At 39.3% G+C, this 23,943-nt stretch overlaps 2 protein-coding genes across 4 annotated transcripts; both read right to left on the bottom strand.

Moving 5' to 3' along the window:
- Nucleotides 1–429: 429 nt before the first annotated feature.
- Nucleotides 430–9,633, bottom strand: LOC141802126 (transcription factor E2F6-like). Of its 3 annotated transcripts, XM_074685569.1 has the most exons (9): nt 9,353–9,633; nt 8,605–8,913; nt 8,136–8,182; nt 7,982–8,034; nt 3,152–3,338; nt 2,508–2,659; nt 2,043–2,158; nt 1,788–1,947; nt 430–1,607 (listed from the first exon to the last, which is right to left on the bottom strand). In XM_074685569.1, the coding sequence occupies exons 1-9, from the start codon at nt 9,467–9,469 to the stop codon at nt 1,570–1,572; spliced, it is 1,179 nt and encodes a 392-aa protein (XP_074541670.1). In that variant the 5' UTR covers nt 9,470–9,633; the 3' UTR covers nt 430–1,569. The 3 variants fall into 3 exon arrangements, with proteins under 3 accessions (XP_074541670.1, XP_074541671.1, XP_074541672.1); XM_074685570.1 differs by lacking the exons at nt 7,982–8,034; nt 8,136–8,182; nt 8,605–8,913; nt 9,353–9,633 and adding exons at nt 6,066–6,190; nt 6,448–6,544; nt 6,774–7,121 and having other exon boundaries at nt 452–1,607; XM_074685571.1 differs by lacking the exons at nt 7,982–8,034; nt 8,136–8,182; nt 8,605–8,913; nt 9,353–9,633 and adding exons at nt 6,081–6,190; nt 6,448–6,544; nt 6,774–7,121 and having other exon boundaries at nt 453–1,607.
- A 1,981-nt stretch (nt 9,634–11,614) lies between these two features.
- Nucleotides 11,615–18,452, bottom strand: LOC141802343 (protein NLRC3-like). The gene is made up of 9 exons (XM_074685884.1): nt 18,364–18,452; nt 17,377–17,490; nt 16,958–17,036; nt 15,058–15,262; nt 13,138–14,947; nt 12,875–13,048; nt 12,455–12,628; nt 12,267–12,313; nt 11,615–12,147 (listed from the first exon to the last, which is right to left on the bottom strand). Exons 1-9 carry the CDS (start codon nt 18,450–18,452, stop codon nt 11,615–11,617), a joined length of 3,225 nt encoding a protein of 1,074 aa, XP_074541985.1.
- Between the last annotated feature and the right edge of the window lie 5,491 nt (nt 18,453–23,943).

Below are 23,943 nucleotides of genomic sequence, written 5' to 3'. Positions count from 1 at the left end.
CTTTTAGGACACACTTATTTACCCCACCATGTAACCCTGCTTCCAAACTTTTCCTTGTATTCTTCACATGGTGAAACCATTCCACCTCATTCATATTCACCCAAACTGTCTAAATTTACTTAGATTGTTAAAATTGCAAACAAGTATTAAAAAAGATGATAATTATGCCTCATATTTTTTAAAATGTGTCGGCTGCAACAAACTCACAGCCCTCTGCTGCCCTCTGCACCAGAGTACTCCTAACATCTGGCTTCATCATACATTATATTAAATCTTTACTGAGAAACAAATATGAAGGTTTCAGAAACATTTCAGCTTGATGATAAAAATGTCAAACTGAGGCAGCAACACAAAAGAAACTAAAAATCAGCTCAAATCTTTCCAAGATTTAATACCCAAAACTCTTTATATACATTTAAACTATGCCTATGTCTTAATGATACAATACAATTACAACTGCATTCTGAAGTAAATTTTGTGTGTGACAGCCCTAAATAAAAGTTTTCAGCTTTTATTTCTATGAATGTTTTGTTTTGGCCTGACTTTGAGCCCATGTGATGATTTCCACTTAAGAGTCATGTCTGTTTTTATCCTTACACAAAAACCAAGGGTGAAACTTTCTCTGTGGCTTCAGGGATACAAACAAGACCAAAACATACCAAATTCCAGTATGCACATTAACAGTGAGAAATCATTTCAGTCTCTATGTTTTATTGATTAAAGACAAAAAAAATATTTGTACAAATAAAAAAAACAAAAATGAGCAAAAATAGAATATGGTTTACATACAACTTGATGATATCATCAAACAAATACAACACATTTAGTATTGCTTCATTGGTCTCCTTGCCTTTTCACATTCTCATGATTTCATGTCTTGGCAGGTGGTATTAAAAAAAATCATTTATCCCATTTGAGTGAAAATGGTCCTTGAATGGTGTTTTTCCCCTAATACATTCAGCAAAAAAACCTTCAGTGTTCTTGAATTTGTCCACTTTACAGCTCATGAGTGGCAAGCAACATCTTCAGGGGGCAAAGATGATAGAACGGCAAAACTGCAGTTCTTTCTGTGTCCACTTGAGGCTGCTTGAGGCAGCCTCGTGTTAAAAACCTAACAGCAGAAATAAACATGATAACAGCTGAATACAGAAACAGGTTTGGTCTTGATAGCTCATTATTTATTATGGATTAAAGTTACTTCTAATTAGACCTTTTTGAGAGACAGGTGGGAGCTGTGTAGTGGTGCTGGAGCCTGGACATTCATATTCCATCTGTCAGGGTACCTCAGGGTATCCAACACCTAGTTTTTACTCCCAGACACATTCTTAGTATACATACGTTAGCTCTTATTAGCAGCTATATGTGATCTCCATTCGTGAACTGTTCGCTCATTCAGAGTCCAAAATAAAAAAAAAAAACAGTGTCCTCAAATCTGCCAATGGGTGGCACCATGACATCTTTGTCCACTTTTTATTTACAGTTCATGGTTTGTACCTGAAGACCATGCGATCCTGCTGCTTGTCATTAAACCATGGTTGTGTCCGGTGCCCCCTGGTGGTGTTCATGCGGCTATGCACTCTGCACAGCACTCTGTTGACCAGAAGACTCTGAAACAAAACAATACGCTGAGTTAAAGACATAAAAACTAAAGCAGAGATTTGATTTTTCACAGAATCATGGAGATTTACACCCAGTCAGTGCCTTTAATTGCTTTTTTCTATTAGTTTTCAATGATAAGTCCCAGAATCTGAGAAATTCTGATTTCATGTTAGTAGGGTGCAGCTCACCTTTATGTAGTGTGCTCGTCTTGATTCGGCTCTCCTCTGGATTTTGGAAGACTCTGCTTTTTTCTGCGATGTCAGAGGTAGTAGTTCCTTCTGATCCCACCTCGCAGGTCAGCACCATGATGGAGCCGCGCACCGCCTGCAGGTGGATCTGAATGACGTCCTGCAGCGTGACAGAAACAGAGTAAAAATTCAGTTCATGCTATCTGAAATAGAATTTAAAGATTGATTTATTTGCAGGAAGGTGAGTCAGTTGACCTCTCTTGGTGCAGGGATTTCCAGTTTGGTTTCCTCAGGAGCTTTAACTGCAATCACTGTCTGATCCTGGAAGACCGGGAGCCGCTGCAAGTCATTGAGCGTCACGTAGGCCCATGTGAGGAAAAGTTAAGGAAGATCTAGTATATTTTAAAACTGCATGAGAACAAACACAGGTTTTACTTTCACTTTAAAATTTCTGCCATGTTTGCTGCTTCCTTTTCTCATTTGACAGCATGATTGGTCTCAAAAACATTAGACCAAATCGTTCAAAACCTTAAAACCTCTTTAATCCACAGGGACGTTACAATGTAAACAGGACAAGCTGAAAGGAGTTACTCCTCATCAGGTCAAAGAAAGGGAGTTTAGCAGTTCTGCAAGAGATGGCAGAAGAAAAGATAACTAAGAATAACCTACAGATACGCCAATCTGCTGCTGACCCCTGACCCCATGTCTTTAAAGGATATGCACTGTTTTCCACATCGTCCGTCATGTCAAAGAGTTGTCTGGCGCAGCTTTTGATGAGGTTGTCTAGTGTCTCCTCCACTCGCTTCAGGTTCTCCAGCTCCTTCTGCTTCTGAGCGTTGGTGGACTGTAAGCTGGAGATCAAACATCGTCCTCTGCACAGAAAGAGAGCAGCTTCAGCAAAAACAAGTAAACAAAATGATATTTCCTGCTTTTTGTAATAGCGTTAAACTCTTAAAGAACAGAGCTGGGATACTATGTCCTCCTGCTATTTTGCCTGTAAGTAAAACTACGTGAAACAGCTCCTACAGGTCTGCTCTTTCCATCAAGTCCCATCACAAAATATTTCATTATGGAAACCAAAATATTGATTCTAAAGTAGTTAAAATACAGAATATTCATTTTTTACAACATTATCTACAGTTAGAAAAAACTTGCACGATTAGCATCTGCTTGTTTTTAAAGATGATTTCTATCAAATCAAATAAGAGGGCAGAAAACAAGTCATGCACTGTTACGAGATCAGGTGTCTTGAATCCCGGAGGATTTTATCAAACAATCTGAGAATTTATGGACTTATGCTGAAACAAAAAGAGGGGTTTTTTTTTTCCTAAACTCTGATCAAATCTGAAGTCTTATCAACTCACTTCCACTTCACAATGTTCTTTGACGTTTTCTCGATGAGGTCGATGCCGGACAGGACGTTGGTGATGTCATAGACTCGTCGTTGGCGAGTTTGCAGACTCTTTACGGCCTCGCGGAGGTTCACGGAGCCATCAGGTGACGCCTGCAGCAGCTTGAGGAAATCCCGAGTCAGTCTGGTCAGAGACACTTCTGTGAAAACACACAGAATAAGGGATGTTTAAAAAAAAAAGCCCATATTTATGAATTTCATTAAATTTTTACAGTTTTTCTGCTTTTATTTCATTCTAATAAATACTATAAAGACTGTTGAATTATCTGGAAATGAACAAACTGGTTGTTGTTTTTTTTTTAGTATTACACCCATGAAAAACTGTTTCTTATTTTCTATTAGGAAAAAAAAAAGTTTTGTTATACTTGACCTTATCTTTTCTGCTCTCTTAAACTACAGTCAAATATATATTTAATGACAATAATTAACTGTAACTAAATATGTAGCTTATTATATAAAGGTCCATAATAACAATCAAATGTCATATGATGTAAACCAAAGGTAAATCATTACAATAAATGTGAAAAATTAAAAATAAAGCTTAAGAAATGGAAAAGTGAGCAATGATAAAAACGCTAAAATCAACACACTTTAAAACATCATTTATTGCAAAGTCTTGAAATTACAGTGTATTTGTCTCACGTCACTGCAGCCGTAAAAACTTGAGATTAATAAAAAGCTTTACATGTATCCTTGACTCCTGGATACTTACAAGTTAGTTTCTCAGGACTATACATTTACAAATCTTCATTAATGCTGCACACACACAATTACCATGTCACCTCACAGATCCACCTGTAAAAGTAGAATAACAGTAGTCAGTTATGAAAGTTTTTCATCCACCTTTTACTCTTTCAAAGTGTATTCTAACATCAGACATACGCCCTGACGTTTCTTGAGCAGACAGCCAATGCAAGGCAGGTTCGTCACAATCTACTAGTATCTCATCACTTATTCTTGGAAGGTCATAAAATACAGACTCAGTTGTAAGTCGTATATCAGGAACACACCCAACCTAACCTGTAGACGGAAAAGTAGCTGCTCCTGCAGGTGACATGCCAATGAATGAATCATGTGTCTGTTAAAAAAATTCAGTGTACACCTGTAATGCTTGTATTAAGGTTTAAAACATTATGGCATGTTCTTTAGTACGACATGCTGGCCTGACCACTTGATTAGAGGTTTCAAGTCTGAGTTGTAACAGGAAGCCAACTTCTCAAAACTTTTGAGATGTCCCTTTCGGTAACATTAAACCTGAATGCAAAACCCTCATTGGTCAGCCCTAAGCTGAGGTTCAAGTGGAGGGTCCAGTAAATCGACCTTCAGGGTCAGAGAGCCACACACAACTGCTACACTGTCTTAAGCTGTCTGGAGGACCCAATTAAAGAGGACACTGGTCAGACCTGTAATAATAATAATAATGCATTTTATTTATACTGCACTTTACATTCACACAATCTCAAAGTGCTACAGAGAAAGAATAAGAATAGGACACAAATTAAAAAAAATTTAAAAGCAATTTAAAAACAATTAAGACAGACAGACTGTGAACATATTAATTTTCCTTCTTGTCTTTTATGTTGTTGATGTCCACGCACAAAGATTACAAGTAGTCTGAAGTTGGCTGTGCTTCTGTTTGAGGTCATCATCGATTGCCTTCAGAACTATATCTTCTGAAAAAGAAATTAGACAAATACAATTTTCACTATTCTTCTTTTCATACTAAGTTAACTGTTACAATCTGGGTGATCATTCAGACCAGGGTATATGCTGAAATCCTGAGCTTAAATTCAATACCTTTCTAAGACTTTTTTAAAAACCTTTAAAAAAATCCGAAGACCTTATTGCAGCTTAAAGCTGTTGTTAGCAACCGATCTTTGACAGTTGTAAATTGCATTTTAACATAAATTAGGTAAACTGAGAAGGAATAAAGCTTGAAAGAATAAACAAAACTAAAGGCAGGTTAATTGACACTCCCATTACCACACCAAGTAACAGCAGTTATTCAAGGCCAACTTGCAGAAAAAAAAAACAAGAATTTATTTCATCATTATCAAAATTTAGGACATGCACCTGAGATTGTGTTGTTTGCGCTCCATCAGCGCTACATATGGACGGCTGCTGGACTACTGTACAAACTGAGTTTATTGTCACATTAGCCTACGGTTATGTTGGGCTACTGGTGCTACATATAGCCCGTACCTCACAAAATTACAACTTTGCATGTCGTCACGTTTTAAACAATGGTCCTACGTAACTGTAATAATAAATACCTTATCCTGTCGCATTGTATCCAGTAAAAAGTTGATTTGAACACAGAAAATTTGTTCCAAAACGAACACACGCTGGTCTGTGATGAGTGTGACAAGCATGGTTGTCCAATCACCAAGTGCGGGTATTTTTTCAAGGTGTGTCAGGTTAGTTTGTATCAGTCGCAAAGAGGAAAATAATATTCATAGATACTTTTGGAGTCAAAGCTTGAATACCATTAAAATTTAATACCTCATAACATCATGATTAAGACTTTTTAATACTTTTTAAGGGCCTTAATTTTCCCACAATTGATTTATCAACATGTAATACTTTTTAAGACCCCGCAGACACTCTGTCAGACTGTGCCAAACATAATCATGGCAAAATTCTTCTTCACGAAAAATGTATGACCTGATCAATCCTGGTAATGACTGTCCTACTGTTCAATAATTAAGTAGTTAACGTTTCGGAAAAAAAAACATAAAAAGCACATACTTGGGAAAAGTTGTGGGCTGAGAGGTGTGTCGTTTTATTGAAACAGAAGCACTTTCCTTTATAATGACCCAAACTGTTTCACAGACTGTCTTTGTTGGGTTAGTGTTAAGGGTTATTACCAGTATCGGGCTCACCATCAGTCTCCATTCCACTATCATTTGGAGACAAGCAAGTGGATGTGGGCTGATATTCTTTGTTTGGACATCTGCCGGGGGTTTCATCTCTTTGCCTTCTTCTCTTATTCCTAAAACACACAGAAGACAGCAATCATTTAAGAAACCAGTTACTTGACTTGGTCAACGATAGATTTATTACATCCTCAGTTCGAGAAGCCCAGGTACAAAGCAAATCACACCATGTCTTAATGAGCTTCATGAGGTAAGGTCGACATAACAGAAAGACAACATGGCCTGACAGATAATTATGAAAATAAATATAATTACATTAAATCACTCTGGCTGATCAGTCAATAACAAATCACACAGAAGTGATCATACTTACCGGTGAAATTTTGTGTCGCCATTCTTGCTACACAGGGTTGGATTGGGGAAGATAGACGGAACAAAGTCTGGACTGTCGTATTCTTCTGATGCCTCTCCTGTACAAATAAAGGGTACACGAGTGACTAACGGTAACAACAGAACCACATGGTTATCCAGAGGTGACTGAGCTAGCATGTAGTAGCCTACATCAGTTACAGCAAAGTTTAGCAACACAACGTAGCAAAATTGAATTAAGCTATATTAGCTTGTAAGCTAGCTAGCTAGGGCTCAGTAATTGTGATTGTAAACCCAGTGATGTTGTTAAGCTTGTTAGCTGAAGCTTACCTGATATGAAGTGATCGCTGCAGATTTTTGCATTTTTAATAATCCGCTCGTCCCAGTCGCTTCTTCTGATGGCTTGCAACCAGAGACGTCTCCTGTTTGCCTTGAACGGGGTACGATTCGATGGTATCCTGTAAAACTTGCGCGTCTTGTTATTCTTATCGAAGCGGTTTGTGCAACCAACAGCACAACAAGACATGGTCGCCGGTGATGTGCCATGCGCAGAAGATGCGTCTCCAAGAGCTAATGCTTTGCGGTGAATCAGAAGAGCAGACTTCCATCGAGTGAGAGCAGGTGTTCTGTTACTCTCTGCTCCCCATAGAAAATTGCCGCCTTTGTGGTTTTGCGCATGCGTTCTACGTCATTAGTGTCACGCCCATATTATTGGCTCCATGTGAGAACTAGGAGCATTATTTGATGGGGTGCAACTGAATTGTCAAAATACACTCCCGCCTCAAACAATTTTGCGTAAAAATAGAGGAAAACAAAATATCCTTTTTTAACATGTTACTGTTAGTGGGAATTGACAATACACTGTATAGTTACTCAGTTGCTTGTCCACAAATACTGCCAGAGGAAAGGTTTATAGAGCTCCTAGGTGTCAAGACAATATTGTGGAAAAAATGTAAAACAGAATTGGAAATTATAAGCTAAAACAGCAGAACCCTCTCAGCTCAACAGCTCTCCCCCTGCTTCAAATGTGAAATTATGACCACATCATGATTGTAATGCTAACAGATAAGACTTACAGCTGGGAACCTACGAAGAACTGTTTTTGAATTAATATTTGATATTGTCAAATTACATCTGAATATATCAAACAAGTACTTTTAGAATTAATAGTGGTGTGTACTTAACTTTAAGTTTTCCACCCAGTTTATATGAAACAGTGAAAATCTTTAGATTTATCTATTATTGAGTTTTTATGCATATTTTCAGTCGAATCAGTTTATTTACCTTTAATACAACATTTTTTATTTGGCAGGCTTGATGGCAGTCATTTGACCATTTTCAAAGGTGGTATTTAAGGTTAACTGAAGGTGTTCAATGGTAATAATGTAGTAAAAAGTCTGTAAAATGTACGTATATATATATATATATATATATATATATATATATATATATATATATTTCTGCAGAACTCTTTGTAATTTCCCTTCTCTCTTCCTCACTGTTTGAAACTCTCTGACTTTCATAAAAACAGCAGTCACCTTCTCTGGTTTTTGTGGCCTCACACCAAAGATTCGTCACTGGCCTTGGGGTGCTGGAGAAACGACAGAGAAGAAAACACCTTGCTTAAAAAAAAAGAAAAATAAATACAGAAAACCTTATCTTTCAGGTGACAGCTTTAGAAAAGTTTGTTACCTGGTGGTTTCAGGCAATGGAGAGTTTCCAGAACCTGCAGCAGAATCCTGTAAACCAGAGAAATCAGAGCAAGGATATAAAAAATTCAGAATATTTTGATGCTCGCAACTTTTTAGAATGCATAAATAGATTGAGAAACTGTCCATGTCCAAAGTCTGGTCCAGGGGCCAATCCAGAATGCAGGATACAAAATTTTGGGGGGCTAAAAATGTTGTTTGTAGGCCAGAAGTCTTAAAAACATCATGAAAAACATTCCTAATAAAACCCAGATCTGGATACTGCCTTAGGAACATCCTGAAATGTTTCCCCTACATTGCCCAGTGATGTTTCAGAGATCAGTTTGTAAATTGTATTATTTATGAGACAGCTGAAGAGAGGGTGGAAATCTGGGGAATGGAAAAAGAGGGAAAACATGCATCCAAGGGCTTCAGGAAAAAAAAACACAAAGGAGGCAGCAAAGACCACAGACCTGCTTTGGTGCAGATATTGTAGATGGAGTAGATGGAGCAGATGGTACAGGGGCAGCTGTATCTCCACTCTCCTCCACCTCCTCTTCCTCAGTGCCTTCAGCCCCCCACTGCTCCTCCTCCTCTGAGGACTCTGCTCCCCAGGGACTGATCATACCCAGTGGCCCATCCAGGTAGGGGGGCATGATGGGGATGGCACTGGGGTTGACACCGTTGGCAGTGATGTCCTCTGGCAGGAAATGGTCCTCACAGATCTGGTGCTGCTCTGCCAGGTCCTCTTTGTCCAACTCTCTCAGCGCTGCCAGCCATATCTGGAAAAAGACATCAACAATATTTAATTATAATGCCAATAATAACAATCATGGCTGCAGGCTTCGTTTTAATTAAAATATTTTGATCTCTTTGCTTGACTTATTTTCTGTCACGTAAGGCAAGATAACAGTTTGGCTTAATGATGATTCAGTGCAGGGCTAAATAACTTGTGACGTGAACTGGAGCGTTGCACAGGTATAAAATCAACAAGACAAGTCGTTAATCTTCACAGGACATGCACGAAACAAGGTAAAGATGGATTCTATGCTTTCCTCTTGTTGGATTTTTTACGATAGTTACATGTTTAACTGAAAAGAACGATTCATAAAGACACTACGCTGGCATTCCTACTCGAAAGCGGCTACAATAGCACCGATGGCAGGTAAAGGGGAGGACAGTACACCTGGCATGAATCTCTGTTCAGGTGAGCACTGTTACCTTAACCCGAGCGGGATCCTCGGGGAAGTTAAAGAACCTCTTCGGTGTCGGTTTGAAGATCCCCCGGCTAATGTTCACCGAACGGTTCGGACATCCGGATACAACACACTTTCCCATCCTGGCCTGAGTTGGCCCGGGGTTATATCGCACCTTGACCCCGTTTTCCTGCAGGAAAGACCCAAAAAGACAGGTAAAATCCAAAATAGACAGGTATGGCACACAATGGCTGGGCAACGCGTGGTTTGTTTATATCACGGCGGATTTCATAGCGGATGTTGATGCCAATGACCCGGATGTACAAAAATGGAGGGAACACAACTCGTATTTTTGAGCTAGGCACCGTTTCTGAATTCAAAACACGTTTCATGTTACAAAGGCCCTATCTACGGTAAGCATCCCGTTTTGCCCAAACACTTCCTCTTTTTTGTTTTTAAAACTATGTCCAGGGATATTTTAAAACTACCTTAAAAGTCAGAGTTTTGCTCAGTTGAAACAAACAACTGTGGAAAAATCTCTAATTTTTTCTTTGTTTAATTTAGATTTTAAGGCCTTTTTTTAAAACTATTTGCACAGAAAAAATATGATTTTGGACAATGGGGTCCCTCTCTTTTTCTTTTTATTAGGGCATGTAGTAAGCAAGGTTATAATAGTTTTGGATTTGTCATTATAGTTTAGTTAGTTTTGACATTTTATTTTCCATTACACTTTTGGTTTAATTCGTTTTAGAGCAGTCATTCTAGTTTTTATTTAGTTTTGATTTTTGCAACAAGGCTTAGTTTTAGTTTAGTTTTAGTTTTTTCATACCTTATTAACCAGGTGCAGGATTCAAAAAGGTCAGAGTAAATATTTTGTCATACTGTTTATTTTCAAGTCCAAAATAGTGCTCACTGCTCAGTCAGTGCTGATACCGAAATTTTGGCTGCTGCCTTAAACACATGAAAAAAATATAAACTTTGCATAAAAAATATAAATATAAATTATATAAAATGATGTTGAAATATTTTACATAAAAATAATATTAACAGTTAGTTTCAGTTAGTTTTGTGAACACAAGATACAGTTTAAGTTTACTTATCATTTTTGTTTCCTTTTCCAATTTTTATTAGTTAGAGTTAACTGCAATGTATTTTAAATTTTAGTTTCGTTTTAGTTAACTATTACAACCTTGGTAGTGAGGCATTATTTATGTTCAGGTTATAGAAAATTTTCACCTCATGCTGAAAAGGAATGTTCTAAATAAATGTATGGCTTATAAAGCAATTTATCATGAGGTATTTTTGCAGTAACTCTAAGAGGCTGGGTACAGTGTCCTCTTTTTTTGGCAGAGTATAGTCACCCAGCCTAAGTGTATGTGAATTTACACATTCTTTTGATCAGCTGCAGTTTTAGAAAATTCTGCCTGAGACTGGCTGGAGAAAAAAAACACGGAATAAAGAAGCCAAATAAACAAATTTTACAGCAAAAATAAACAAATTTGTGTCTTTCCTACAGTGGCCGGTGGGTGTCAGAGGATTTGCAAAAGCCACAACACTAATGCAAGCCATAACAGAAGTTAGAAGAGGTTAGTTATCCCAACTGACACAGAAAAGTTGTGAAAGTAAGTGAATGATTTTTTTTTTTTAACTTCATCTATACAAATATCGCTTTGTAGGGGTGTCATCTTGTGATAACCTTCATAGTACCTCTTGATTTACTGGCATGACATAATCTCACATTTATCTTTATGAATCAGTCATGTCAGTCATTAGTCATGCCATAATGTTAGCACTACAGGAAAAACTTCCTGCACATTTATACAATTGTACAATTTATTGTTGTTGTATTGTACAATAAAAACACCAATCATAGTCCAAATGTGTTTTAGTTGGCTTTTGTTGTATTAGTCTGCAACAACCATAATGCAAACCCAGGACCAATCTGGTATTATCAGGATTTAGCTTTATTAAACTGTAAAAAACATCATTTACATATAAGTGCATGAATATTGTGATGGAAGACAAGTATCTCAAGTCGTATTTTGTACACTGTGTCAAGTCAATGCTTACATATTTTTAAGATTATAGAGATAGTCTGGCGAGCATAAAGGAAACAATGCAGCATTTGAACAAAGGAAAAGCTTGGGACCAAGAGCTTGTGCCAAAGTCAAACAGTGCAACAGAGAACTGAACTTTTATGTAATGACTGTTGACCTTAACCCTACCAAAACCCAAGGCTGTCCTAAATCCATGTTAACCCGGCTCCAAAAAGGAGAAAGTCTTTCTCCTACAGGTCACACAGAGTAACTGAGGAGTCTAGTCCAAACCAGAACCTAAACCCTGGGTAGAGAGGCTCAGTGAATGTGGTGTTGAAGGTGTGGAGGTGAATCAGTGCATCAGAGGAGACTGTGTAGAAGGACAAAGTCCCAGCAGGATAGTCCAGGTAAACTGCTACCCTATTTTTGTGGGCTGCAGAGACAGGGATGACTGTTTCTCTCAGATTGTGACACACAGAGTAATGCTCATTTGAGCAGTGCAGATTCCACGAATTATCACTCCCTCCAAACCAGCAGTCGGCGCTGTACCCTTTTCTTCTGATTCCTCGGTATGTTACTGCAATGTGAACTTTTCCTTTCCACTCCACCTCCCAGTAACAGCGACCAGTCAGACCATTTTCACACAGCAGCTGGCAGAAGTCAAACCTCTCGGGGTTGTCAGGATAGGGCTGCTCCTCTCTCACTGCCACCACCTTTCTGTTGTTTTCAGACAGTTTAAGGTTTCTGTTTGCAGTTTTTGGGTCCAGCGTGAGATAACAGGCATCTGATGGATGGAAGGTACTACATTTACTTTTTGATTCTGAAAAAACACTAGAAGTCTACTGATATTGGTTTTCAGGGCCAGTCTTCTTTCAGTATTATAAATAAAATGAGCACACTTACACTTTCGGAGACCAGGTTTCAACCATAGCTCTCCATGAGGGTCCAACCTTGATAAAGAAACAGATATGGTTTCAGATACCATTTGCCATATCATGTTTGATTCAGATTGAATAGCATTCCATATAATTTTCTTTCCAACAATAGTCTAAGTTTCAGACAGTGTGCAAACTTGTTTTGTTTTTCTTTACCTGAGACTGTCCAGTTTCCAGTGTGGATCTTCAAGTACAGCAGATAGCTGCTCCACTATCAAGTCTCCTGGATGATTGTAGCTCAGATCCAGCTCTCTTAGATGGGAAGGGTTTGATTCCAGAGCTGAGACCAGAGCAGCACCACCTTCCTCTGTTATCAGACATCCTGATAGCCTGCAAAGAGGGAGTAAGGAACTGTCAAATAGACATCTTCGACATTAAACTAACCTTGACATGCCAGCTTTGTGAAAGGTCTGATAAATGCGTGGAAAATAGATGCAGAAATGTACGCTTGTACACCTTTGATAAGGACTTTTCTAAAGCTACTGCGACCCAAATTAGGGGTACCAACTTTTTGGGTCTAAAAACATATATTTACTTTATATTGAACATTTTTAAACTAAGAAGTTGTATGTTTACCTGAGAGTTTCCAGTGCACAATGTGTACTTCCCAGTCCAGCCGCCAGTATCTTAACGCCTGCATCCTGAAGGTCGTTGTTACTTAGGTCTAACTCTCTCAGGGAAGAGCACTGGGAACCTAGAACCGAGGCCAGGACTTCACAGCTTTTCCATGACAAGTTGCAGTTACCGAGTCTAAAGAAGAAATAAAGTGCTTCATCAAGTGTCAAGGCATACAACAACGCTGTGAAAGCTAGTGTTAAGTTTGTAAGATGTGCACTTACAGAGCCTCATTGGAAGCTTTGACTACTGGCAGCATCATCAGTAGAGCCTCCTCTGAAGCAGAGTATTTCTTCAGGTCGAACATGTCCAGATCTTTTTCTGGTGACAGTAAGATGAAGACCAGAGCTGACCACTGAGCAGGAGACAGATTGTCTGTGGAGAGGCTTCCTGATTCCAGATACTGTTGGATCTCCTCCACTAGAGAGTGATCCTTAAGCTCATTCAGACAGTGGAACAGGTTGATGCTTCTCTCAGGACAGGGGTTATCCCGAATGATCTTCTTGATGTACAAAACTGTCTTGTCTTTGGTTTGCCTGGTCTCCAAGGTGCTTCCTGTCGGTGTCAAGAGGCCTTGGAGAAGAATCTGACTGGACTCTAGTGAAAGACCCAGAAAGAAGCGAAGGAACAAGTCCAGGTGACCGTTTTGACTCTGTAAGGCCTTGTCCACAGAGCTCTGGTAGAGGTGTATCAAGTTGTGTTTCTTTCTAAATATCTTGGACCACCATGATGTTTGCTCCTCTGACATCAGGTTGACTCCAGAGTTGGTGAAGGTTAGATGGACATGAAGAGCAGCCAGAAACTCCTGAACACTCAGGTGGACAAAGCAGAACATCTTGTCCTGGCAGAGCCCACACTCTTCTCTGAAAATCTGTGTGAACACGCCTGAGTACACTGAGGCTGCTCTGATATCAATGCCACACTCGGTCAGGTCTGATTCATAGAAGATCAGGTTTCCTTTCTGCAGCTGCTCAAAAGCCAGTTTTCCCAGAGACTCGATCATCTCCCTGCTTTTAGGACTCCATATTGGATCAGTCTCTCCTCCACCGTAATACTTGATGTTCTCTAGCTTTAAGTGGACCACTAGAAAATGGATGTACAGCTCAGTCAGGGTCTTAGGAAGCTTCCTTCTGTCTTTGGTTTTGAAGGCATCTTTCAGAACGGTAGCCGTGATCCAGCAGAAGACTGGGATGTGGCACATGATGCGGAGATTTCTGGACTTCTTTATGTGGAACATAATTTTACGTGTCAGGTTGTCATCTCTGAATCTTTTTCTGAAGTACTCCTCTTTTTGTGAAGCTGTAAACCCTCTGACCTCTGTAACCATGTCAACACACTCAGAAGGAATCTGATTGGCTGCAGCAGGTCTTGTTGTTATCCAGAGGCGGGCAGAGGGAAGCAGGTTTCCCCTGATGAGGTTTGTCAACAGCACATCCACTGAGGTGGACTCTGTAACATCTGTCAGGATCTCATTCTTTTGGAAGTGCAGAGGAAGTCGACACTCATCCAGACCGTCAAAGATGAACACAACCTGGAACTCTTCAAACCTGCACAGTCCTGCTTCTTTGGTCTCATTAAAGAAGTGATGAACAAGTTCCACTAAGCTGAGTTGTTTCTCTTTCAGCACATTCAGCTCCCTGAAAGTGAACCGAAATATAAACTGAACATCCTGATTAGCTTTGTCTTCAGCCCAGTCCAGGGTGAACTTCCGTGTCAAAACTGTTTTCCCAATGCCAGCCACTCCTTTCGTCATTACTGTTCTGATTGGTTCATCCCTCCCAGGTGGGGCTTTGAATATGTCTTCTTGTCTGATGGCTGTTTGGTTAATGTCTGGTTTCCAGGATGCTGTTTCAATCTGTCTGACCTCATGTTCAGTACTGACCTCTCCAGTCCCCCCCTCAGTGATGAAGAGCTCTGTGTAGATCTGGTTCAGAAGGGTTGGGTTTCCTGCTTGAGCAATACCTTCAAATACACACTTGAGCTTCTCTCTAAGAGTAGACTTGAGTTTTTGTTGGCAGACAGTAGCTTGCTGTCCTGAAAAAAAACAGAAAAGAAAAATAATGTAATTAAAGCTTTTGGAAGGAACTATTAATTTAAGTTTGGTGCAATGAATGCAGCAGCTAAAGTTGGTTCAATTGACTCACTGTTCTGCAGAGCGTCAGCCAGGGCCTCATGCTTCATCACCCTCAGGAAGTGCTGTGTGATCTTCAGAAATGCTTCTTTGCTGCTTCTTGCCAGATCTTCATCATCTTGGTCCTCACCGTGACTCCCTGTGCAGCCGCTGGTTAGAACTTGTCGATACTTCCTCAACTGGTCTTTCACAAAAGTGTTGATGTTATCCTCAAGGAGCTGGAACAGAATAAAAGTTAGAAGGTATCAGCCATACAAGATAAAGAGATAAAGAGGTTACAGTGTTTACAGTGTTCAGTGTTTTCCCGTGGGTTTACAGCCTTGGGGGAGCGGTGACGTTGTCAGCAGCTGGGAGAGCGACTGTTGCATTTGCATGAAGAAAGCGTTGGGTGATGTTGGGAAGATGTTTCCTGAGGTGGTTTTCCCAACTCTCATTCTGCTAAACAGAATGAGTTTGTGTGTGTAAATGCGCGCATGAGTTTGTGTGTCTGTGAACGCTGTGTGTGGAAGATCACATGCACACTGCGAAATGTGAACCCAACGATGTACAAACAACATCCCATCATAAAAATTAGATGAATATCATATGGCCTTTTAGTCTGTTGGTTTAAAAAACAAGGTTTAGACCTGATTTATGATACAGGGAACTCTAAATTACTTCTGCTGTGATCTGGTGCTGTATGGAAACAAAACTAATATGACTTCTAGGGTGGGGGGCGGGTGCCTCTTTTGGGGGGATGGGCTGCCCCCCTGTATAAAGCTGTGTTTCCACCAAGCAGTCCAGTTCGGTTCAGTGTGGTTTGGTACAGTTAAGCCTGATCCCGTTCGCGTTTCCACAGTAAACTGTGCACTCTCGTGGTGGGCAGTGTGTAAGTCGGATGCGAAAAGCCCCAGCTGTTAAAAAATAGCGTGATGCCATAGCAGCTTGACACAGTGTATCCCGCAAATAAATCCAATGAAGAAGAAAAATGCTACACAGTAAACAAAGAGCATAGATGGAAGACTTGCGGGGTAAGTGACAATTCTTTTCGACCAATCAACGGTCTGCAGTGTTGTTGCTCCACCTTCCGAGAGCGGATCAGTTCAGTCTGGCACCCATACGAAAGGGTCCCATAAAATGGGATAGCTTGTCTTGGTTATTTGGGGATTTGTCCCGGGCATAAGTCAGTGGAAACACCGCAAAATGTGCGCCGTACCGAGACGAACTGAACCAGTCTGCTTGAGCGCGGAAACACGGCTTAATAGTAGGGGGAACACTGAAAACTTTAATAACCTGGTCACTACTTTCAGTTTGCACTTAATTTCTAATGATCCAGGGTGCCATAAACTGAAGTACAAATCTACATTGTTATTACGGGTCCCTGACTTGATGAGCTGTAACGACCCCAATGGATGCTCCATGCATAGCATCCATGTGTCTCTGCAAAACATCTGAACCTCACACAAAAAAAGTCTAAGGAAAGAAAAGAAGGACAGACCCACTCTTGGACTACCACTGAGACCATGCTGCAACATGTTGGTAGCCATTACAGGGGATGTAGGAAAATAGCACACTGCCTACCAAAAAGGCATGAGGGACCACTGCAACACAAATGGCTTTACCACCTTAAACACACCCAGGTTTCATTAATGCAAGTTTCAGATACTAGTAGTGCCAATGAAACTCACCCCACCACCCCCTGACGTTGGAAATAACTGGGTAGTGAGAGTCACTCTCACCCCTTCACCCTCCATTATACCCAAATGGGAAGAGGGGAAACAGGAGCATAAATACAAGTCTGTTGAGAATGAAGCTAGAGTCAGAGTGAGAAGGCTTGGCTGTATGCACTACCTCCTTCTACATCCTAGTTTTTATGTGGGAAATGAGCAGAGATGAGAAAGAAAAAATGTGTCAATTTGCTTGTATCAACACACCAAAAATATGGACGCCAGGTCTGTTTGATGTGGCTTCGCAGGTTGATCTTTGTGATCCTCTTTGATCCCCGAACAAACTCTGTTGGAAAAGAAAGGTTTGAAATGATTACATCAGACAGTAATTGTTATCAATTGAATTAGAGGAAGAATCCTCTTTAAAGCCTTACTGTTGATCATTTGACTGCTGTCCTCCTTTAAATTCTTCCAACAAATCCAGGGACTGGTCACTCGCAGAAGCAAAACAAGGTCCAGGGGAGTCTTGTTGCTTTTGGCTGCTGATAGATACATATTCAAAGAAGAAGAGATCAACATTCAAGTTCCAAAACCCTTGTAGCTCCTACTTCTTATAAGGCACTTCCAACAAACAGCTTGCAAAAGTATTGGCTGAAGCAAGGCAATGGGGTTTCATTTGACCTTACCCTGGGTCAAAGGAGTGATGTCCACCTTTGAGGTCGATTAATCGATCAATGGAGGCATGCTTGGTGACCATACAGCTGGGTTCAGCAAAGTCTGGTCTGTTCTTTTCATTGTGGCTTTAAAAGAGCATCGGCAGACAGTTTCATTCAGGAAAACTGCTGACAAAGCTCTATCAACGAAATTTTTGCAATTGACAAAATGTTGGTCCTTGTGCTTTTTCCAGTTCAAGGGCTTAAAGTGTGCAGTAGATTAACGGAACAATAATTGGGTCACCAGAGGTATGGGGTTGAATCCCTTTTCTTGGTAAAGACGCCAAAACTTACCCTTAAAGCTACAATCTGGAGTTGCAACTCCTATTGTAAAAATGTGGTGTTGTGTTAGGGGTGTATGACTAGGGAAACTAAGAGAGCTCAAGAGGTAAAGGTAGGAATAAGGTGATGGGGTTTGAATTGGGCCTTGATTTTAACACAACTTAGCCATAAAATAATAGTGTTAAGCCCACTTTCTACAAAGGACATTCAAAACTTACAGAGAGAGTCAGTGTTATAGAGTTGGCATCAGGCTTTACCAAAGATTAAGGGAGCACTGTCCATCTTTGAAATTAATGAAATGTTGCACGGAGTTGTTGCTCTTACAGGACATACAGCTTGGTCCGGATCCTGGATGTCTAGATTAAAACATCAACAGATATAATTTTAACTAAAAATCCAGAAAGAAAAACAGTATCCATTTGCAACATGTTTGCTATTTCACTGCACTGATTTCCCTTCCGACTCCACTCTTAGGGGCAACTAACAAAAAAAAGAAGGGTATGAGTTTGGCCATTAGTGGTTTGGATTTCTTTGATTGCTTCAACCTGTTTTCCCTCCTAGCCACTTACTGAAGGATTATGATTTGGGTTTACTGACTGGGCCTATCAGAGTGGAGGTCGAAGAGAGAATCATACATTAAAAACCAACACTAAGGAGAGTTAGGGGTCTTCATCTTACCTCTGAGCTTTGGTTTGGTTGCCATGGTCCTGACACGTAGATGTTCCATGAGGAAGGACTCTTTCATTACTTTCCTCAGCTTCGTCCATAGTACTTCCCACAAAACAAAACAGATTGAGTGATGATGAAAAACTGTTAGGGATAGTGTTACTGTTTCAAGACCTTAATGCAAAGAGATCATCCATCCCCTATCTATACTGCTTTTCCATTTGAGAGCTGCAGGGAGAGGAGCCTTATGCATCTTCTAAGGAATAATATTGAATCAAAGAAGGAGAATCCTGCTTTCCCTTACTGTAAAGCTGGATAGATCTTCGCAAGACTTGAAATGATGAAATCATCACATTGGGATCTACACTACAAGTTGGGGGTGGGAAGCCTCAAACACCAAGGTCTACTCATAGCTCCACCCTGACAGGCCTCCAGAGATCTGGACAATCAGAGGAAAGGGTTTTTTTTGGAGTAGGGAACCTCAAAGAGACAGCAACTAATACTAAGTGTTTCATACAGAGACTGAAATAAAAGTTTTCTTAAAGACCAGGGAGAGAAAGAATGGGGATGTATCAACAACCCCTCTTTTAGGCTGTTTTCGCATTTTCATATTGTAAAAATGATCTATTGTGGCATTTCTATATTTTGATTGTTTTGAATTGATTTTTACATTCCATTGTTAAAGATAGTTCTTAAAGAAAAATAAAACAACAACAACAACAAACAAAAAACAAAACAAATTTGCCATTGTTCCAGGGTAGGAAAGTGTTAAATGGCATATTTAACTGCATGTTTCCAGACTAGTCTTAGTTTACTTCTTAATTCCATCAGTTAGAAGATGGCACGAGGAAGTTATCTTTGTTTTTCGAGGTTTAACTGACACACAAACCGGACTGACTCATCAGAGAGATTCCTGAACAGATTTTCACAAGGGTTGCCAAACCAGCACAGTAGCTTTGTCTGTTTGGAGCAACTTCTAGTTCTTTGTACAGGGAGGGCAAACGGGTCTGTTGTCCCGGGCCCAGGTGGGTGGGGTGGCGGAACTTGGCCCTCATTAAATCATGAATGGATCCGCTAGAAAATCTGTTATTTTATGTTAAATATGACTTTTAGAAAACTTAACCATTCAAGATTGTTTTCAAGAGTCTGCAGAATCTAGTTGTTTTTTATGAGATTACAGTCAGAGCTGCTGATTACAGTAAACACTGCTCTGTAAACTGGTAAACAGTCATTAAATTTCACAAAATCAGCTAAATTTACATAGATTATATTTATGCAGTCTAATGTAGCCTTGACTTGATTCAGACAGTCTCCAAAAATCACATTATAAATCAACTCTAAACGACAGTCTTATGATGGGAATCTAGTGTTTACTCACAAGTATCACACAATCAATCGATCTTTTTCACACAGGGCGGATTCCTAACAAATGTTATCTTCACTGATTAGCCAAAGAAGCATTTAACTGCATCTATTTTTCACATAAAGAAACAGATCTTGCTGTTAAATTCCTAAAGCCCACACTGTTCTTTACTGTATTTACACCTGCAAACATTAAAAAGTAATTAAGAGCCGTCACTATCATCATCGTTGTCATCATCATCATCATCATCATCATCATCATCATCATCATCATCATCATCATCATCATCATTATAATCATTATCATCATCATCATCATCATCATCATCGTTTTTAGCAGCAGCAGCAGAAGTGTTTAAACAGGATTCTCACCTGTGGCTCTCTTTTCTTGTCAGCTCCCTTCATATGTTCAGGAAAACTTGTAACCAGTGTCTTTATGATTTTTTGTTTTTTGAGCACACTGTCACGCCCTCTCTACCTCAGAGTGCAAGGCAAAACACATCAGCAAGATCGAAAAACCAGTCTAACTTCCCTGCCACTGGCAGAGATCACTATCAGTTAGTAAAACTGTATTATCTGTGCACCAGATGGTGCTAAAGATTTTTCTGAAGAGACAAAGACTCCAGAAGATGCAGAGCTATGAATCACATTCAGGGAGCTGGAAGTTCCCTTTAAAATGCAAATAGTTAAATGCACAAAACAAATTACTCATGTTTATTACTCAATGTTTTTATATAATTCGAAAGTCATCTCTCTTTAGTTTTTGCTGATTATTATTGTCATTATTGATGTTTTGAAGTTTATTCTTATTTTTATTTTATTTTCTATTCCAGATGTTGGAAGGTAGCCCCCTTTTTGTGGCCCAGTTGCCAAAAAACTCATGCTCAAGTGCCCTCCTGATTTGCAAAACACTAAACTGCCTCCTTGGCTGTTTAAAACATGGTAAACTCTTTCCACACTATCCCTTTAAAAAGTCTGTGTATGCCAGTGTTGGGATGATCATTCTGCATTCGCTCCGCCTGTTTACTGTAAAGACATTTCCTCAAGCCGTGATTTCTGGTTCCTCCTCCAGGCGGGGATGTTATGCAGGAATCAGATCTTTCTCTTTTTCCAGGATGAGGACTGGGTTTATTAAAATGAAGATTAACAGACCTCTGTGGCTGGTGGATGGAAATCATTAGTTATTATTTGGATGACAAACATTTCCCTCAGACTAAAGTCTGTAATTCATTACAAAGTCTGGTTTTAAAGCCTTAAACTCTGCCAAACATGCACTTTCATTTCATTAATCATTAAAAAGAAACTCAATTACTGTTATCCATCCTGCTCACTGAATTTAAAACATCAGTTTCTTTTCCCAGATGTGCAGAGAACTGACACAGTTTTACTCTCATGTTGGAAATTTAACAAGTGTTACACTTAGTGTTAAAGCTGGCTTTGGTGTGGTAAAAGTGTGTGAGTATGTAAACAGTCGTAAAGTAACTTCTGAAAAAAGTTAAACATAACAAAATTATTACCTTCATTTATAAGCCTTTGTATACTGATTTAGTACATGTGAATCAGGTTTGGAAAGTAAGAATGAATGTAACTTACTGAGTGTAACAGAATGGTCAGGGGTTGCTTTGTATTCTTCTAATGTAGTAATTATTGTGTTGATTGCAGTGTGACACATACACACCGTGCCACCTGCTGTTGAAGATGATGTACAACCAAGGACACCACATTTTGATATCATTTTCATGCTGGTGTGTGGGCGGGTTTGAAAATGACAATGCAAATGGTCTTTTCCTTTTCTTTTGGGTTATGTCATACGTTGTACTTGTTGAAATTGATAAGGAAAATGTACTTTCTTTATTACATTTTGCTTTTTCAAGTTTGCAATTTCATTTTAATTGTGTCCAGTATTTAGCGAACCATTTCTTAAAAAACTAAAATGAAAACACCCCTTTCATTTTATGTCTCATAAAGTGCACTCTTGAAGATGAAAATAAAAATTTTAGTTGGATATTTGACATTTAAATTTGATTATGACTTAAATAATGCGCCTATATTCTTCAAATGAAAATGTAATTTCAGTGTTGCATTTTCATTTTCATGTTTGCATTTTCATTGAGTGCCCCCATGCACCTCCATTTGAGAACCACTACACTAGTCATTATTCTACCAATGTCACAAAAAAACCCTGCAAAAGGTGTTTTTAGAGCGATGTCATAAACAAAAAGGGGTTGAACTATTAAAAATAAAAAGTACTCCAACCAATCTTAAGATTAGTGAGGATAAATTGACACCAAACTGAGTATTTTAATTCATGATAAACTTGAATGAGTTTTCTGATTTTGTTTCATACAAAATAACAGAATATAGTCTCTTCTATAGCTGCTGAATAATGATTTTACATTCCCAAACTTAATATCCACAGTTGACATCACATTTTCTATGTCCCTGTGCTAAAGTTCCTCTGTGTTTTCTGTGTTTTTGAGCTGTGATGCTAAGTTAATAAAACTGGTGCCATCATGCCCAATCCCACATTTCTACTCCTGCTTTGTCTTAAATCGTTGCTGCTGTCAACATCATGGCCTCGATCCAGGAGATCCAACAAACCAGCTTTTTGTCCAATGACTAATTCTTCCCACTTCGTGAACCTGGAGGGAATCTGTAGCTGGCAGAACAATGTGTGGTTGGGGTTAAAACTTGCATTTCAAATATCAGCATAAACAGATGTTTGTTTGTGTCAGGGTATTGTTGCGTTAGGATGCTTATGTGCATTCAGACTGGTAACATGCACAGGACATTTAAACTGCTGCAGACTCCTGAAGATACAAATATCAGATGGTTTTAACCATTCCTTATCAAGAAAACATGTTTTTGCTCAACATGCTGTAGTTTAAACTCAAACAATGCTCTTCAAATTAATTTCTAATACTATAAATAAGTTTATTAACTAGCTCTATCTTGTGTAGTCACTATCTGCTGTCCCCTACTTGATGACTCAACCTGATATTTACATCTAGAGCTTTACCAGGTGTCCAGATGTGATTTATCTGTCTGTTAGGTGTGTTTTTCAATCAGTGTGTTCCTGCCAAGGTAGCACTTAGCACATGAGTCATACTTGTTGCTCTCTCTGAACCCGTCATTATGCTAACAGCTAGCTGTAATGCTAAAAACAGAGCTGGTTTCTGATGAAGCACATATATAAATCTTGTTAAACCTCGCCCATGACAGATGCTGTCAAAAGAATCAAAAATGCCTTTAAGTTGGTAGAAACAACATACTGGGGGTTATTTGAGTGTTTGATATGAGCTTAAGGTGTTTTTGGTCTGCATTTTTTCTCCATCCCCAGGAAAAACGTCAGGCCAATCATGGCCCGAGGTCCATTTCCATCTGTGTCCCACCTTCCAACCAAAGTTTATCTAGTCAGGGATCACTAAACTATATTTGGATTGTGCAGGCTACTTGTATAAAGCCAAAGCTCTATATATTCTGCAGAAACTCAGCAACTCTAACAGCTGACATGTTTTAAGAAATGAATACATCATTATGTGAAATGTGAGAGTTCAAAAATACATTAAAGGACATAAAACCAGATTAAAGTTGTAAACTGATTGTGCATCAGAACAGTCTGAATATGAAAAACAATCCTGATAAAGTCCAGAGCCCATATGTTCATCTGGTATTGGGACTGTTAATCAATGTAGGGGAGAATGGGGTTGGCTGTCACACTTTTTACTCTATTGTGAAGATGCCTTGAAATGGTCATCCCATTTAGTAAATTTCCATGCCACATCTTGAGAGACAGCGTCCTCTGGTGGTGAGATATGATAAGTAGTGTTACAACACAACCCTGTTCTCCACTACTGTTATGGAACGGCCTTTTTTGCCAAAAACTGGTCAGTCAACTAATTGCATTGTGAAAGTGTGGCAGGTGCATAACGTCACGTGTCATATGAGTTACCAAGAAAATCTCTATCCAATAATTTTTAACTGTACATACTTACCTTGCATAAACAGAGATAAACATGAAAAATCTCCTAAAATTTGCCACATATCTAGAGATCGTCATACCCTTACCAGCCCTGACTATGTGTTCTCTTGGCATATTTTTCTTAAATAGTAACGCATGAGCATTACGCCTGCCATCTTTAGAGGTCCCATATTGTGCTCCTTTTCTGCAGTTTAATGTGGATCATTGATGTCTTCATGAAATGGTAGAAACATGTTTTGGTCCAAAAA

This window comes from Halichoeres trimaculatus, unplaced genomic scaffold (genome assembly GCF_033239565.1).
Source record: "Halichoeres trimaculatus isolate MK-OKI-2021-1 unplaced genomic scaffold, fHalTri1.1 fHalTri1_scaffold_13, whole genome shotgun sequence".
NCBI classification, from domain to species: domain Eukaryota; kingdom Metazoa; phylum Chordata; class Actinopteri; order Labriformes; family Labridae; genus Halichoeres; species Halichoeres trimaculatus.
The sequence above is the reverse complement of the archived record's forward strand: the minus strand, read 5'-3'. Positions and strand labels throughout refer to the sequence as shown.